Genomic DNA, 15,892 nt, shown 5'->3' on the forward strand with positions numbered 1-15,892 from the left:
TGTTTTGATTAGCCTCTTCTAAAGTACTAAAGAGCATGTGTGAGAATTTCTACAAGTATTCAAAGCCCAAGAAAATCCGAGTATGTGTTGGAACCTGGAATGTGAACGGTGGGAAACAGTTTCGCAGTATAGCTTTTAAGAATCAGACACTCACCGACTGGCTTCTTGATGCACCCAAGTTAGCTGGCATCCAGGAGTTTCAAGGTTGGCTTTTGATAATATAGGTTTCATTAATAAATCCTGATTGATTTATTAATCTAGAAAACAATGTAGCACTTCACAATATACATTGCTTTGTAAAAAAGCTTCAATTTATAAATTTGAAGGCCAACATTTTATAGACCAAATCTATTAAAAATTTACATTTGTTTTTATTCCTACGTCTTTATTTTATACTTTATTTAAAAAAAGGTAAAATATTTCTTCCTTTGAAATTCGATTCTCAGTAAGTAGGATCCATACATAAATAGATATCTTTAGAGGCAACCACACATGTAAGAAAAATTAGTTCTGTTTTTATTCTTTTAACCTGACACAAAGCAAGCTTATTTTGTAATTGGTCATTTGAGTTTCATTTTTCAAATCTAGTGTGTGCCATTTTTCAAATGTAGTCCTCAGTTTAGTTGCTAAGATAAGAAATATTCAGGGTGGATCATAAGTAGTCTTACAAAACTTGTAACTTTTGTTGTTACTTCATAACTTAACAGTATTTAACTTGGCTGTCATTCAGTTTGGGTACTCTGCCACCATGCTATTAATAGCCAAAACCAAACATTAAAATGAGGATACTTTTATTAAGATTTTGCTTAGAATCATGAATTCCAGTCTGCTTCCGTTTTTAAAGTCAACTTTAACTTCCTTTTTAAACTGGTACACATTTACCAAGTATTATGTATGAAGGTGGTGTGTGCAGGAAACTTGTGAGATACACATTTTACTTTTTTTTAGTTATCTTTAATCATCACATCTTAAACCCTGAGGTTTTCCCCAAACGTTTATTAACATGCCCCTTTTCACATTTTACATTGAACCAACTTGAAGTTGTACTAGCAGTAGTAGTACTAGTTATAATAGTAATAAATAGCTAACACTACAGTTATAAGTACTTCATACTTGTTCGTTTAATCCTTATAACAGACCTACTACATAGACACTATTACTATACTATTATTCCAATTTCACAGATGAGGAAACTGAAACATAGTAAGGGAAGTGAGCCGCCCAAGGTCATGGAGCTGGTAGTGGCAAAGCCACGACTTGAATTCAGGCAGTTTGGTTCCAGAGTCTTTGTGCCACACTGCATTTTATGTGTGAACTTGGGCAAATGGCTTAGTTCTTTAGAGCCTCAGTTTCCCGTCTGTAAATAACAGGCAAAAATAATTTGTCTTATAAGGTGTGGAAATTTAATGCCATGATATATAGTAAGCATTGCCTACAACAGCAGTCAATAAATATTTTTATTTTTATTTTTTTATTTCTCGGTATTAGTTCATAGTATTTATAGCCTCTTTCTAGCTATTTATCCTCATTTCTGAATATTTAGGCCACCCAAAGTACCGCTGGTCGGTGTATCTCAAGCAGCTTCTATTCTCGTTTAGTCGTAGTCAGCTGTGAGAGCGCTGATGGCTAGAATAGAGGGGGTGTTTTAACCACTGAATCTCTTCTGGTTTTCCTGGATTTCTTCCACCTACGAAATAGCAAAAAGATCAAGCCTGTGGTTTTCAAATGTGAATGTGAAAAATCCCTCCCAACTGTTCTCTAATTTGAAAGGGTTTCTCAACCACTTTATTGTTTGTGCCTTTTCTGAAGATTCCGTTTACCTCTCCAATTTTTATTTACTTTAGCCTTTTAAAAGTGGCTTGTTTCTGTGTTGTCCATGGTACAAACTTTGGCAAGAATTCTTTCAAAATGATTTCTGAAAGGCCTTAAGGATCTTCTAGAATAATAGTCTTAAAGAAGCAAACTTAAGATACCTGAATAGAAAGTAAATTTAAATTAGTTTTGTCCCACTCATGGGTTTTTTGCCATTAATTTGAATTTGGTGAAAATTAAAACACAAAAGTGGATTTTTGTGAGATCTGGTGTTGATCTTAGTTGTGTTGACACAGGGTGGGGAGGGGACGAGGGAAAGGTGCCATCTATCTAAGGCTATGTTTTAAAAGTCTTCTTTGGATGCTTAATTGTAGATAAAAGAAGTAAGCCAACGGATATATTTGCAATTGGTTTTGAAGAAATGGTAGAGCTGAATGCTGGAAACATTGTGAACGCAAGGTAAGCCAGAGAGGTGACACATGAAAAAATTTCTAGTTCCGGGACATGGAGGGCAGATAAATAAGTAGTTGTTACAAAGAGAGATTGCAATAATATATGTGAAGGTCCTCTTTAAACTGTCAAATATCAGTGCTCAAACTTTGGTTTCACTACACTCTTACAAATATTGAAAGTCTTAAAGAACTTTTGTTTATATGGGTTCTCTCTCAATATTTATCACATTAGGAATTAAAAATGAAAAATTTTAAACATTTAATCAATTTAAAAATAACAATAATAAGCCCTTTATGTGTTAACATAAAGAACACTTTTCTGCACCATAAAGAATGCTTTTTTTTCCCCTGAAAAGTAACTATTTTCCTAAACAAAAATTTACCGAGAAGTATGACATTGTTTTATAGTTTTGCAAATCTCTTTCATATCTAGCTTAAGACAGCTGGATTCTCACATCTACTTTTGCATTAGTCTGTTTTAATATGTTGTTTTGGTTGAAGTATATGAAGAAAACCACATACATATGTAGTTAGAAATGGAAATATTTTAATAGACTTTTCAGATAATTTCTTCTCTGAGATTACACCAAAACTCAACAAATAGTAGTTTCTTAAAGATTAGTTGCAATATGGAATCTAAAACCATAGCAGTGAACTTTTTGTACTCTATTATATTGACATTTACTGGTCTATCTTTTATTCTTGCATGATTTTGAAACATCATGTATTGGTCATTTGGAAAATATTAGTTCACTGAGTTATGTAGATCTTCCAAATTTTGACACATTTCATTATACAGTATCAAAATATCATTGGTTACTATCATCACTGATCTCATCAGCAAGTTCTTTTAAGTATTTGGAAGCTGTCAAGATCACAGCAGATACAAGTTTTTCAAAATTCTCATTTTTGCTTACAAACTCAAATTTTATTATTAGAAATAAAATACTGTTGGTTGTTTCCCTTGAAAAGACAGGATTGGTCCAAAAAAAGTTTGCCAAAATAACCTAAGTCTGAATAACCATGTCTGTCTGTCATTAGTTCTTTAAAGTAAAAATTGTATCCCATGAAAAAAGTAGCAGTTTAGCTCTCAACTTAAAACTGTCAAGTGCTACTCCGTGAAAACAACCATTTATACTTCAGTATGCAGCAGACGTGCTTTGTGTGTCTTTCCCATTCATCACAGAGTATCAAAAAGATGTGATTTAAGGATTGAACTTTGATAAAATTAATAATGTTTGCTGCTTCATCAAGGATATTCTTGGGTGAAATGGCATTTTTTAAAGTGCAGGTGCATGACAGTGACAACTGTATTGACTGCTCATACAGTTTGGTGCCTGGATTCCTGCTAAGGCATCGGCACTTCTACTCACTGTTGCTTTTGCACCATGAGGCGAGTGTCAGTCAACACAATGAAAAAGGCACAATGTCTTTGTAGTAGTATGAAAATAGTTTTGACCTCATGGATTCGGGGGACCCGCAGGGATTTTCCCAGACCACACTTTGAGGACTACTGTTCTGAAGCCTTATTACAAATACAAATATTTGAGTGAAATCTAAACCTTAAGTGCTTTATTTTAACAAAGTGTGTCTGCTTTAAAGTTGAGCAGTTGCCCATCTTTTATGACATTTTTAAAGATTTTCGAATAAAATTTTAGGCTGAAATAGTATGGAATCAATCTTGCAAGTGATGTTTGTTTTTTGTTTGTTTTTTGCCAAAGTGAATAGCAATTCATGCAGGGAAGTAGAAAAATCCAACTTCATTCATTTTGCTGTTTGAAAATAGATATTCATGTCTTAGAGCATACTCTTAGGTTCCTACTATCAAATTGTTTACTTGTTTTCTAAGTGCCATGGAAAATAAATAGGTGGAGGTAAAGGGGATCAGGCATGTGGAGGAGGGAGGTACAGGCAGTTTTCAGTGGAACGATTAGGGTTCCTTGAGAGGATGACTTGAGTCAGCTGAAGAAAGGAATGAAAGCCGCCATTCTCTTTTCAGAATCCAAGTCACAGTGGTGGGTTTATGGTAGGTAGAGAGTCCATGTCTGGATTCGTATTTTGGAGGTAGTGTGGCATCGTGTTAGATAGACTAGATAGATGGATGTGAGGTCATATTCTCTGCTTTACCACTTGTCATTTGTGTGACCTGGAACAATGAGAAAACTTGGTTTTGCTCTCCGTTGGAGGTCCTTGGGCACAAACCCATTACTCTGAAAATTTACAGATAAAGACTTAAGCATTCATTCTGCTTTCTCTGTGTGAACGGTGTTTCAGAGTAACTGAATAGAGGAAACTTCTTTATAGAAGAATTCTAACTTGTTACAAATGCCTGTGGTATGCTGACGTTACAAAAATCAACATTTTGCAATCCCTAATGAAATAATGGATCTAGGCAATGATCAATGGATGCTAAAACCTTAGAAGAAGGATTAAAAGGGGGGACTTTTCCTTAGAGAAACAACCATAATACACACAGAGAAAAATTATTAGCATCAATATGTCAGAGATGAACCACAATAACGTAGAGTGAGATCGTCAGAAAATTTTATGTTCTTTATGGAGAGGATGTTGATTGTCAAAATGACCATGAAGATCCTGCCTAGCTTTTTTGTTTCTTGAAGAACGCTTACAAACTTTAAAATTGAAGCTATGATCCTGTCATTATCTCATGTCATTACAGTGCTTATTATTACATACTATAGATCCTGCCATAAGTGAGTACATTAGTTTTCTAAGAGACTGCTGGAGTACTATTAATTCAATTGGAACTATAATTGACTCAGTAGATTGCTGGTAGTCTCAAAGAGTTAAAGTACCTTCCAAAGTGTTATATGTTTCTGAAAGGGATTTTTTTTTAAGAAACAATAGACATCCTCAAAATAGCTAAATACACATTTGAGGCAAAGTATATGTACAAAGCACACATCAGATATTTGGAGAGACATCCAGGAACATTACATTTTGAAAGGCAAAGTAAGGAATGAATACAAGTAACTTTAAAACAAGGCGGAATATAAACATGTAAAAAAGGGGGTGTGTACTTTTTATTGTTAAGCGTTGATTAGATTGTCACCCTCTGAGCAGCCTATGAGGTTAATGTCACAGAGATGATGTGTTTCCTGCTGAGATGCAAAGGGTGACTGGACCACCCCTGAGGTTATTTTTGCCAAAACAAATAAAATTGAACGTGTTTCTTAAGCTTCTACATTAACCAGTTTAAAACCAATGTGAGGGATAGAGGGATAAGTTAAGATACCATGAGGACACATCAGCCAAACCCAGACTGTTGAATATTTTACAGACAAATGCCCCAGCTTCTTAAAAACATGTGGCATTAAAAAGGGGGTGGAGAGGGTTGAAAGACAAAGATTAAGAAAGATTCAAGAGACACAGCAAGCAAATGCAAGGTGTGGCCTTGTTTGAACCCTGTTTTAAAGAAACCAGCTGTAAGAAGACGTATTTTAGATAATCGTGGAAATTTAAATATGAATTGAGTTTTAGATGATCTTAAGGAATTGTTAATTTAAGTGTGCTAATGGCATTGTGATTATGTAAAAATAAAAATGTCCTCTCATATGAGAGATGCGTACTAAAGTCTTTACAGGTTAAATGGCATGTGTCTTAGGTTTGGTTTAAACTGTTCCGGTTTTACCCCTACCCCTCCAAAAAAATGGGAGAGGATGGAGACATAAGATTGGTAAATGATGATAATTGTTGAAGCTGGGTAATAGTTATATGGTAGTTTATTTTATGATTGTCTATTTTCTCTGTATATTTAAAATGTTTCTATAGTAAGTTTTTAAAAAGAATTATAATCCAGAAAAATAAGGAAAAGGGGGAAAATGAATCTGGATTTCTTCTCTATTATCCTAACGAATACTTAAGGAAAAAGTAATGTGCACAAGCTTGAGGTTACTTACATGGTGAGCACTCAGTTAAAAACAAGTATGCTTAAATTTCTTTGTAAAGGAGTAGTAGCTTAGATTTTGAAATGTATTCATTCTTTTGGCTAAATTTTGGGGTTTCCTTTTTAAAGGAAACAAGAAACCAGCCTACATAAAGATTTCACTGTTGGTACAGATTTCATGACTGTTGGTTAGTCTTGTTAAATTTGTGTATATAAAGGTATAATTGACAGTTGTCATAAAATATGCCATGTTGTCAATATCTTTTTAAAGATTCCTTTTTTCACATGTTCTGGTAGCACAACAAATCAGAAGCTCTGGGCTGTGGAACTTCAGAAGACCGTCTCCAGAGACAACAAGTACGTGCTGCTGGCTTCTGAGCAGCTGGTGGGCGTGTGCCTGTTTGTTTTCATCAGACCTCAGCATGCTCCTTTCATCAGGTCAGTGACCAGCACTCGCTCCTGAGGCCACTTCCTACCATCAGATAACAAGGAGGAGGCTCCAGAGAAACGCTGATGCTGATCCGTGTTTCTTGTTTTTAAATGTGGTTTTGATTAAAGAGTCATTGATAGGAATTGTGAAAATAGTACAGTTTCACAGCCTTGCCCTCAAATTGCCACATGATACGTAGTTATTTAATTATGTAACATGTATCCGTAATTTCTTATGCACAGGCAGCTATTGAAATTTCAGATCTTTGATTTAGAGTTCTTTGTTCTAAAGGGATGTCGCAGTTGATACTGTGAAGACCGGAATGGGAGGTGCCACTGGAAATAAGGGAGCGGTTGCGATACGAATGTTATTCCACACGACAAGCCTTTGCTTCGTCTGCAGCCACTTTGCTGCGGGACAATCACAAGTCAAAGAAAGAAATGAAGACTTTGTAGAAATAGTACGGAAACTGAGTTTCCCTATGGTAAGTCCCTGCTGCTTGTTCTTGAAGATGGAGCTCAGAAATGGATTTTAATCTACCCCAAATTCTACATCAGCTTTTGAAAATTTAAGGTAGTTCCTAGAAAATTTAAGGTAGTTCCTAGTGTTTACCTAAATAGCTATTTCATGTGTTATTAGTATTGGGTTAAATAAGTAGGGCATGGCCTGGGGCAGGCGGGCATATCTGAGGCAGAGAGATAGTTGTAAAACATTTTTTTAAATTGATTGTTTTGAATTTAAAGTCCCATCCCCTTGCTTCCAGGGAAGGATGCTGTTTTCCCATGACTATGTATTTTGGTGTGGTGATTTCAACTATCGAATTGATCTCCCTAATGAAGAAGTTAAAGAGCTCATAAGACAGCAAAATTGGGATTCTCTTATAGCAGGAGATCAACTTATCAACCAGAAAAATGCTGGACAGGTATATACATACTTAAGAGGATACTTGCATTGAGAAGGAAATATTGCTCATGAAACGTGCTTTCCTTAATCATAGTATTGCCTTTTCTTATAGTCTCTTGAAACATACACACACACACACACACACACATATACATACATATTAGTTTGGTGCAAAAGTATTTGTGGTTTACAAGGTTAAAAATATTTGCAAAACCGCAGCTGCTTTTGCACCAACCTAATATATATATATAGTTTAACAAAGACAGAATTACTTTTCCTTTTTTCAAAAAAAAAAAAAAAAAAGGAAAGGAAAACCCATGTCAATTCCTATGATGAAAAATATATTATGTCTCTATAAAATTCACTTTCAAGTAGAAGAATATGTTTTGTTTTGTTTTGTTTCAGTGACAGTAAATTTAGAATCTTATTCTTTAGGGCTACTGTTTTTTGACTTTAAAATCCTGCGGTAATAGGCTTTATTTTTTCTTCTCTCATTTCTTGTATCATCTGCCTTTTTGAAACTTATTTATTAAAACTTATGGCCACAAAATTTTGAAAGAATTTATTTAAAAACGATTTTCTCAAAGTATAGGTGATGATGGCCACTCAGTATGGTGCCTTTGTGGTCATCAGACTTACATTCCATCACTTTGGGCACCATTTAACCTTTTTAGGCGCCGAGTCCTCATTTGAGAATAAGACATCAGACCATATGATTTCCAAAATCCGTTACAATTCAGTTCAAAGGTCTGGTGAAATTCCCTTATTCATGTTTTTGTACTTGGTTTAATCAAAGGTCGAACAAGTGGCATGAAAAAAGGCCACGTCTTAGGTTATTTTTTCCTAGGCTTTGTTCCATTCAGTTAGAAGTGTTTATCAGATGCACACAAATTCCCTGTGAGAGTCTCCAGCACATAATAGACATTTAATGAATGGCTGCCTCAATGTAAACAGAATTCTTTTGCTTTTCAAGTAACTTACTTTGTATATGTTTATTGTAGATTTTTAGAGGATTTTTAGAAGGAAAAGTAACCTTTGCTCCGACATATAAATATGATTTGTTTTCTGAAGACTATGACACGAGTGAAAAGTGCCGCACCCCTGCATGGACAGACCGTGTCCTCTGGAGAAGAAGGAAATGGCCTTTCGACAGATCAGGTGGGGAAACAGACTTCTACATTTCAATGAGTTAACGCAGATTTTATGAGGATGAGGGAATGGTATAAATATCAAGGGAGGAGGGCTGTTTTTTCAACAAGGGTTATCTAGAACATAAGAAATAAAATTTAAATACAAAACATTTTTAAAAATATCCGCAGACTTCTTTATAATAATTTATTTAATTTTTCAGTCTATTTTCTGTCAATGACATAATTTCATATAAAGAGAAGCAAGGAAACATTTTTGTGAAATTTTCAGTTGAATGCTAGCTAAGGTTTTTAATATGAATAACTGAAGTGGTTTGCAAATATTATGATCTGTGTGTTGAATTATTTAGGAAACCCTGTTTGGTAACAGGCCTTTAAGTAATCTCAGAAGTAAAGCCTTATCTTAATTTTTACTAAGTAAAGCATAAAATGGTAAGGTCACCCAAAAACCTTTGTAACTTAAAAGTGTCTAGACTTCCTGCCTATTAACAAGTGTATCCGGCATCCCAGCCTCAGACAACTGAAGCCAGTGAAGCCAAGGAGAGAGCACCTTGCTCCCCTTGATCTGTCATCACATAGCTTCTCTTACATGTTGCTTTATTCTCACTGCAGCTGAAGATTTAGATCTTCTAAATGCTAGTTTTCAAGATGGAAGCAAAATCCTCTACACGTGGACTCCGGGTACTTTGCTGCACTATGGGAGAGCGGAGCTGAAGACCTCCGACCATAGGTTTAAACAATCTCAGTATTACTTACAGTGCTTGAAATTTATTTTGAAATATGTCTCTTCTTAAACGTTTCTGACACATCTGTCTTCCCTCTGCCTTAAGGCCTGTCGTTGCCTTGATTGATATAGATATATTTGAAGTTGAAGCTGAAGAGAGACAAAACATTTATAAAGAAGTCATTGCAGTTCAGGGTCCACCCGATGGTACGGTATTGGTCTCAATCAGAAGTTCTGTACCAGAAAACAATTTCTTTGATGATACTTTGATCGATGAGCTTCTGCAGCAGTTTACAAATTTTGGTGAAGTTATACTCATAAGGTGAGTAAAATATTTACTGTTCAAAAGTAGCTCATGATTCATAAATAATAGTTTCTATATTAGAAATTACCTTATTTAGTGTTTGAATAATATATGAATATTTTTATTTTCAAACTATGGGAGAATCATACTATAGAAATGTTATTCAAAGAGCTATCAGGTTTTAAAACTGAATTCTCTACTTAGAAAATTATAGTTCAATAGTGAAACTTTACAGGAACAATTGATGACAAAACTATGTGCATGTATAGATGTGACCCTCCAGATTCCTATATAACATATAAGCCCTGTGGCAAAAGGAAGATGTGATGCTATTTTATTTTTTTAAGGAGAGGTAAAAGTAAAGCAGAGTGATGTTTTTTTCCCTCCTCAATTTAAGAAATTTGATGTTTTAAGTAATTTTAACTCATATAATTTCCACCTAACGTCAGTGGCAGATGAACACTCAGGAGTCATCCGTGCCAGTCTTGGTTTCCATTGTTGACTTAACCATCTGCCTTTTGCAGAACCAGGTGTCTCTTCCGTTATTTAAAAAAATGTTCTCTTCCAAGTGTGCGGCCGTTTTGAGACGTTGAATAACATGGATGTGTTTGTGCTCCATGGGGAGAAGTACCATTCGATTCCTGTCTTTGCTGTTAATGCGCTTCTTTAGGCGTGTTTTATAAATATTCAGTGGGCAAATCTCTGCTGAGGAAGAGCAGCGGAGAAGCTGAAGACTCGCTTCCTGTTTGTAATCTATTTGGGAAGAAAGACCAGCGTGCGTGTATGGCCTCCCTGGATACTAAACACAGTGGAAGCCAGAACGAAGATGGTGTGGTTTCTTGTAGTGAGGGAAGCAGGCCCAAGAGACCTAGAGTCCTTTCAGAGAGTAAACAAGCCCCTCAAATCTTTTGACAGAGATCTACCCCAAAGCTTTAAAATACAACAAAAAAATCTCTGAAAACCTTCAGGCCTTAGGGAGTACAGAGTGAAATCTCCAAGTTGCAGATGACAGGAAGCTTTGCCAAGTGCAGAAACGCCAGACCCCAGGAGCATAATGTGGGCTGTGTGAGTGGGCGGCAAAGCAGCACATAAGTGTCCTCGTGAGAAAATGTAAAGTACTGCTCTGGGCTAGAGGAATCCGAAGTGTGTGTAAGGGATGGAAGACTGCCTGTCATGAGAACCCAGTCTCTGGAGCCAAAAGCTTTCCCCAGTGCTATCACCATTACAAACAGTACGGGTAACGAAGCAAGGCATTGCCCTTAGATTGTAAAACCAGGAGGTGCCTCCAGACCTGGAATATATTCTGGTTGTTACACCTTCAGACAACAAAGTTAGAATACAAAAAGCAGACGATGAAAGTAAACAGGGAAAGGACTGTCAATAGTAAGGCTAAACTGATTATCACCTTTTGATCTAGAATAAGACAGCCATTAAAGGAGTGATGGAACTCTGTAACCCCCCTTATATATAAATAAGAGGCTTCCTGGAAATGTAGATGGGACAAATTTAGATGCATGTAGATACTTAATTGATTGGAGGGGGTGGAATCTAGAAGGTTTTATTCTAATGAGTGAAAACAGGAAGAGAATACAGCTTCTAAAAGGACCTACGCAAATCCATGGATATTACAACCAGAATCTCTTGTTAAAGTTAGAAATGTGTAAGGAGCACATTGCTAATTAAGGATAGGACCAAGAAATCTGCCTTGCCGTATGACCCCAAGTGCTTTGGTACCACTATCAAAGAACAGATCATGTTCAGGGTCAAGGGACTGGTGCAGGATAAGTACAACCTTATAGTAGTGACTAGAACCTTTGGAGGAGGGATATTCTCCATTATCCACAATTTGAAAAAGATACTCTTATAGTATTTAGGTATGAACAATGTCCCTATAGCTTTCAAATGACAGTATCCTGCAACTTAGAACTTTATGCCAAAGAAATTGAGTCACTTACCTTGGTCATGTTTGAGTGACTGTAGAAATCTCTTCCAGGCCTGGATAAAATATTTGTGCACACTTTGTTTTTAGCCTTTTCCTCTTAATATCCATAACCCATACTTTTGAATGAGAGAGAGAGAGAGAGAGAGAGAGAGAGAGAGAGAGAGAGAGAGAGAGAGAACATCTATACATGTACATGTTTTCTTGTCTCTCACCTTTGAAAAATCTGTAAGGATTTCTGAACTTGATTTATACAGTTGGGAATAGTTCAACTCATAAAATTCTTTCTGTAAATAAGACTGATAACAGTATAATTTGTTTTGTTCTTTTTTTGTGTGTGATAACATTATTACATATCAGTGACCATCTTCTTCAGAACTTGTCCTAATGTCCCTTTTATTTTTTACTTTTGGGGTTTCTTACTTTAAAATTGTAAACTTAGAATCATAGCAAAGGCCACTGAAGTCCCCAGAGAGTAGATGGCTGTCAGTGAATAAAGACAAGGACCATAAGCTAAGGTTCCTTCAGGAAGGTCTGAGATACACAGACAGACAGATTTTAATGACAACTCTGTCTTCTTTGTTCATCAAAGGAAATTTACTTCAGGGAAATAAAAAATACATAGTACTAAATATGGGTTCAGGACACTTGGATTCTAGCCCTGTAACTTATTCACCTTTTGTAAGGAAGGTCTCTTTGAACAAGCCGCTTAACCTCTGGCCCTTTTTTCCCATGTCAGTGAGATAAAGGACTGGATTTGCAAGGATCATAAATGGATCCTGCAAGACTATTTTATGAGCATAGTAGTTGGAAGCCCTTTGAATTTGAACACGTTGGGGGAAGAGTGCCCTCTCTAGGTCACCACGGGCCCTACTGCTCTCCATCTTGTTTTTACTTCCCGGCCTCTATAGGCCCTCGTTAATCAATAATTATTAGATTAGTCACTGGGCTAACTGGCTAAGGTATTAATTATGTCTTTTTATTGTTTGTTTTTCTTTCTTGAAGATTTGTAGAAGATAAAATGTGGGTTACATTTTTGGAGGGAAGTTCTGCCTTGAATGTTCTAAGCCTAAATGGTAAAGAGGTAAGTTTCATTTGTTGATTCTAAACCATTCTGCAGTTAACTGTCTGAAGATTATATTTTTATAGACATGCAGCAAGATCATCTAAGTGTATTTCCAGTTCAGGAGGATAAAGGACCTTACAGTGTGCTTTAGTATTTATTATTTAGACTAGGTTCTGACTGTTCAGGATTATATTAGTCCCTCCCTAGAGATATTAACCATTGACATAGACTAAGAAAAAAACATGTGTACCACCTAATTTGATTTTAATTATATATTTATATAAAAGCTTTTAAAATCTTAATGGGGATAGATATTTTCCCTAGAGTAGAAAATATTTCTATCAAATGAAGAAAATGCTTTATTTACAAAAAAGGGGGAGGAAGGTGCTCATTATTCCTAGGAACTGGTTTTATTGGCTTGAATAGTGGTACTCAGGTACCTTTTTCAAAGCATAGGTAAAATAATTCCCATAGAGAATATAGTCAACAATGTTGTAATAACTATGTGTGGTGTCAGGTGGGTACTAGCTGTATCAGGGTGATCAAGAAATTCTAATATGAGTAGTACTTTGAGCCAAGGAAGATCTGTTGTCACAAAGGCACCAGCTGTCATCACAGCATGTTGGTCATAGCCACCCACTTCATTTGGAAATACTAGAAAAGCTCACATATTATATATACTCCAGAAACTCTTCAAACAAAGGAAGTTAAAACTGTAGGAGAGAGCTTACGTTTTAGAAAGAAAATTTGTTTTAATATGAGTTGTAAATGAGAACGTCTTTCTAGTGTACAATCTATTTTGACCAAGGTGTCTTGTGGCTTTCTGCAAGTTTTTTTAAAGTATTTTTTAAATACATCAATAGGACAATGTAACTTGATTTAATGTGTTGGTTATTTTAGATTATACTTTTGTCTAAAAGCACTCAAATTTATAGCAAAAGCAAAATGCTCTTTCATGATAACAGTCCTATTTTCAGAATGATTAACTTTTGTTGAAGATTTTAAGTAGTCTCAATATTCTTCTAACATTTGAGATGCTGAAACTACTTTGACAGTATAGCAGTTTTTAAGACCATATTCTAAGCTGGGAAGGTCTAAATGAACAGGAAAAGTATTTTAAAGATTTTCTATTGTCTCTTCCGTAGTTATTTCATATAGGAACAATAATTTAATCTGTGGATCAGAATCATAGGAAATATAAAATTATGTAGCACAGTTGTCAGCAAATTTATATCTGGTTAGGGAAAGATACTGACTGCAGCAAAGGAAACTTGAAACTGCATCCTAGAAAAGAAGACCTTTGACTTAGCAACATGAGTGTTTAAAGGGAGATTTGGAAATATTTAAACTAGTTAAAAATTCCGTATGCGTGAAACAGTTATGTTGAATTGAGTCTAGCTAACTTAAGCGTAGGCTGTTGCATAGTGTAACTAAGGCAGTCACTTTATTCCAAGATAGGTAATTTTCATGCCAATGAATTTTTATTTTCTGTGTCTTTTACGCAACTAGTTATTGGGTCGGACTATAACTATCACTTTAAAAAGTCCAGACTGGATCAAAACTTTGGAAGAAGAAATGAGTTTAGAGAAAATTAGTGTTCCGTTGCCATCGTCAACAAGCTCTACCCTGCTCGGTGAAGATGCGGAGGTCGCAGCAGATTTCGATATGGAAGGTTCGTTTATTGAACACATTTGACTTCTGTACTCCTAGATAAATTTCCTTCCCATCAGTAAAGCCTTGGTCTGCAAGTCTATACTTCTCTTCTTATAACACACATAGCAGTATTAGATTATGTTTTGCATTGTATTGTGTTTATTTTGCTTATAGCTAGACTTCACATGTATTTGCCATTCTGCTGTTCAAAGGTTAAGATCTTTACTAATGTTCGTTTATGTCCTTATGTGATAGGAGCACAAGTTGGTGTTTTGGGGGAGTGGTTGGTCTCACTAGTTGCAGTTAAAATAGAAAAGGAGAAATTCAGAGTGGGTATTCTAACCGCGGAAATGGGTTCAAAATAATTACTATACAAAGGGATATATTTAAAGTAATTTTAAAAGATTCTCAAAGTAGCTAAGAATACATGCATTTGAAACTGAATCCACCCATCTAAACAGCAATTTCAAGTGTAGAATATGGGACAGGTTATCTGGATATAATAATTTCCTTAAACATGATTAAGAAATGCATTTGCTTTCTAGTATTATATGCATATTATTCTAGCATATTTTCCATAAAAAATGCATACCTTTGTTTATAAAATGACAATACATCATATTGTGATAGCCTGTACATGTAGATAATAATGCATTTAAGATTTGAACACCTTACAAGATTATCTCCAGTTTTCACATTTCTCTGTTTGCTTAGGCCACACATTTCTCTAGTACCTTTTATGTGCCAGTACATGCTAAATGCTGGAAATTCAACAGATGTCACCTTGCCCCGCCAGATCTCAGCTTAGTGGGTATTGCAACAAGTAAGCAGTTAGTTATAATCACATGACATAAATGCAGTAATGAACCATGCTGTGGTAGTTCATGGGAGAGTCGCCAAACTGTAGATTTGGGAAGTTGGAAAAGGTATCCCAGAGGAATTGAAATTTAAATTGAGAATCTGAAGGCTGAGAGTTAGATTAGAGGGTCAAAGGGGTGAAGGAGAAAGAAAAAATGTTCAGGGGCCTGAGGGGGAGGAAAGGATCTAAGCTGGTTATGCAGGTATGCCTGTCAGGGAGTAAGGGAGAGCAAAGAAGGCAGGCCAGGAGCAGGTGTGGGACGGAAGGTGAATTTGGTTTTGAACATGTTGGATTTGAGGTGTCTGGAGTCTGTGGGGCCCAGATGTAGGCTGTGGGTATGTGGGCCTGGTGCTCAGCAGAGAGCTTTGGGCTCATAGGGCGGTGCTAATGGCACTTAGAGCCAGGGTTGTTTCTTAGCTTGGCCAGAAGGATGATACGATACAGAGATGGGAGAGAACTGGCTATGGGACTGAGAACAGAGAAGAACAGACTTTAAAGATAGGCCGAAGAAGGCTGCCCATAAAAGAAAAATGAGAAGAAACAACTAGAAATGTCCAAGAGCCAAGAGGAAAGAGTGGCTTAAAAATCAAGGAAAGAAAATAAGTTAGACGGGGAAAGGCAAATGCCATATGATCTCACTTATATGTGGAATTTAGAAAATAGAATAAATGAGCAAACTAAACAGAAACAGTCTC

At 35.9% G+C, this 15,892-nt stretch overlaps 1 protein-coding gene across 20 annotated transcripts in view; it reads left to right on the top strand.

Annotated features, from left to right (window-relative positions):
- Positions 1-15,892, top strand: part of SYNJ1 (synaptojanin 1) — an 82,401-nt gene that overhangs the window by 45,828 nt on the left and 20,681 nt on the right. For all 20 annotated transcript variants that reach the window (XM_019730194.2, XM_019730182.2, XM_019730187.2 and 17 more), the window contains 10 exons: positions 13-204; positions 2,187-2,271; positions 6,469-6,609; positions 6,893-7,085; positions 7,365-7,523; positions 8,506-8,662; positions 9,265-9,382; positions 9,483-9,698; positions 12,625-12,703; positions 14,195-14,357. In XM_019730194.2, the coding sequence (XP_019585753.2) occupies positions 13-204; positions 2,187-2,271; positions 6,469-6,609; positions 6,893-7,085; positions 7,365-7,523; positions 8,506-8,662; positions 9,265-9,382; positions 9,483-9,698; positions 12,625-12,703; positions 14,195-14,357 (1,503 nt within the window). The remainder of the gene's footprint in view (positions 1-12; positions 205-2,186; positions 2,272-6,468; positions 6,610-6,892; positions 7,086-7,364; positions 7,524-8,505; positions 8,663-9,264; positions 9,383-9,482; positions 9,699-12,624; positions 12,704-14,194; positions 14,358-15,892) is intronic.

The sequence above is a fragment of the Rhinolophus sinicus genome, linkage group LG01 (assembly GCF_036562045.2).
Source record: "Rhinolophus sinicus isolate RSC01 linkage group LG01, ASM3656204v1, whole genome shotgun sequence".
NCBI classification, from domain to species: Eukaryota; Metazoa; Chordata; class Mammalia; order Chiroptera; family Rhinolophidae; genus Rhinolophus; species Rhinolophus sinicus.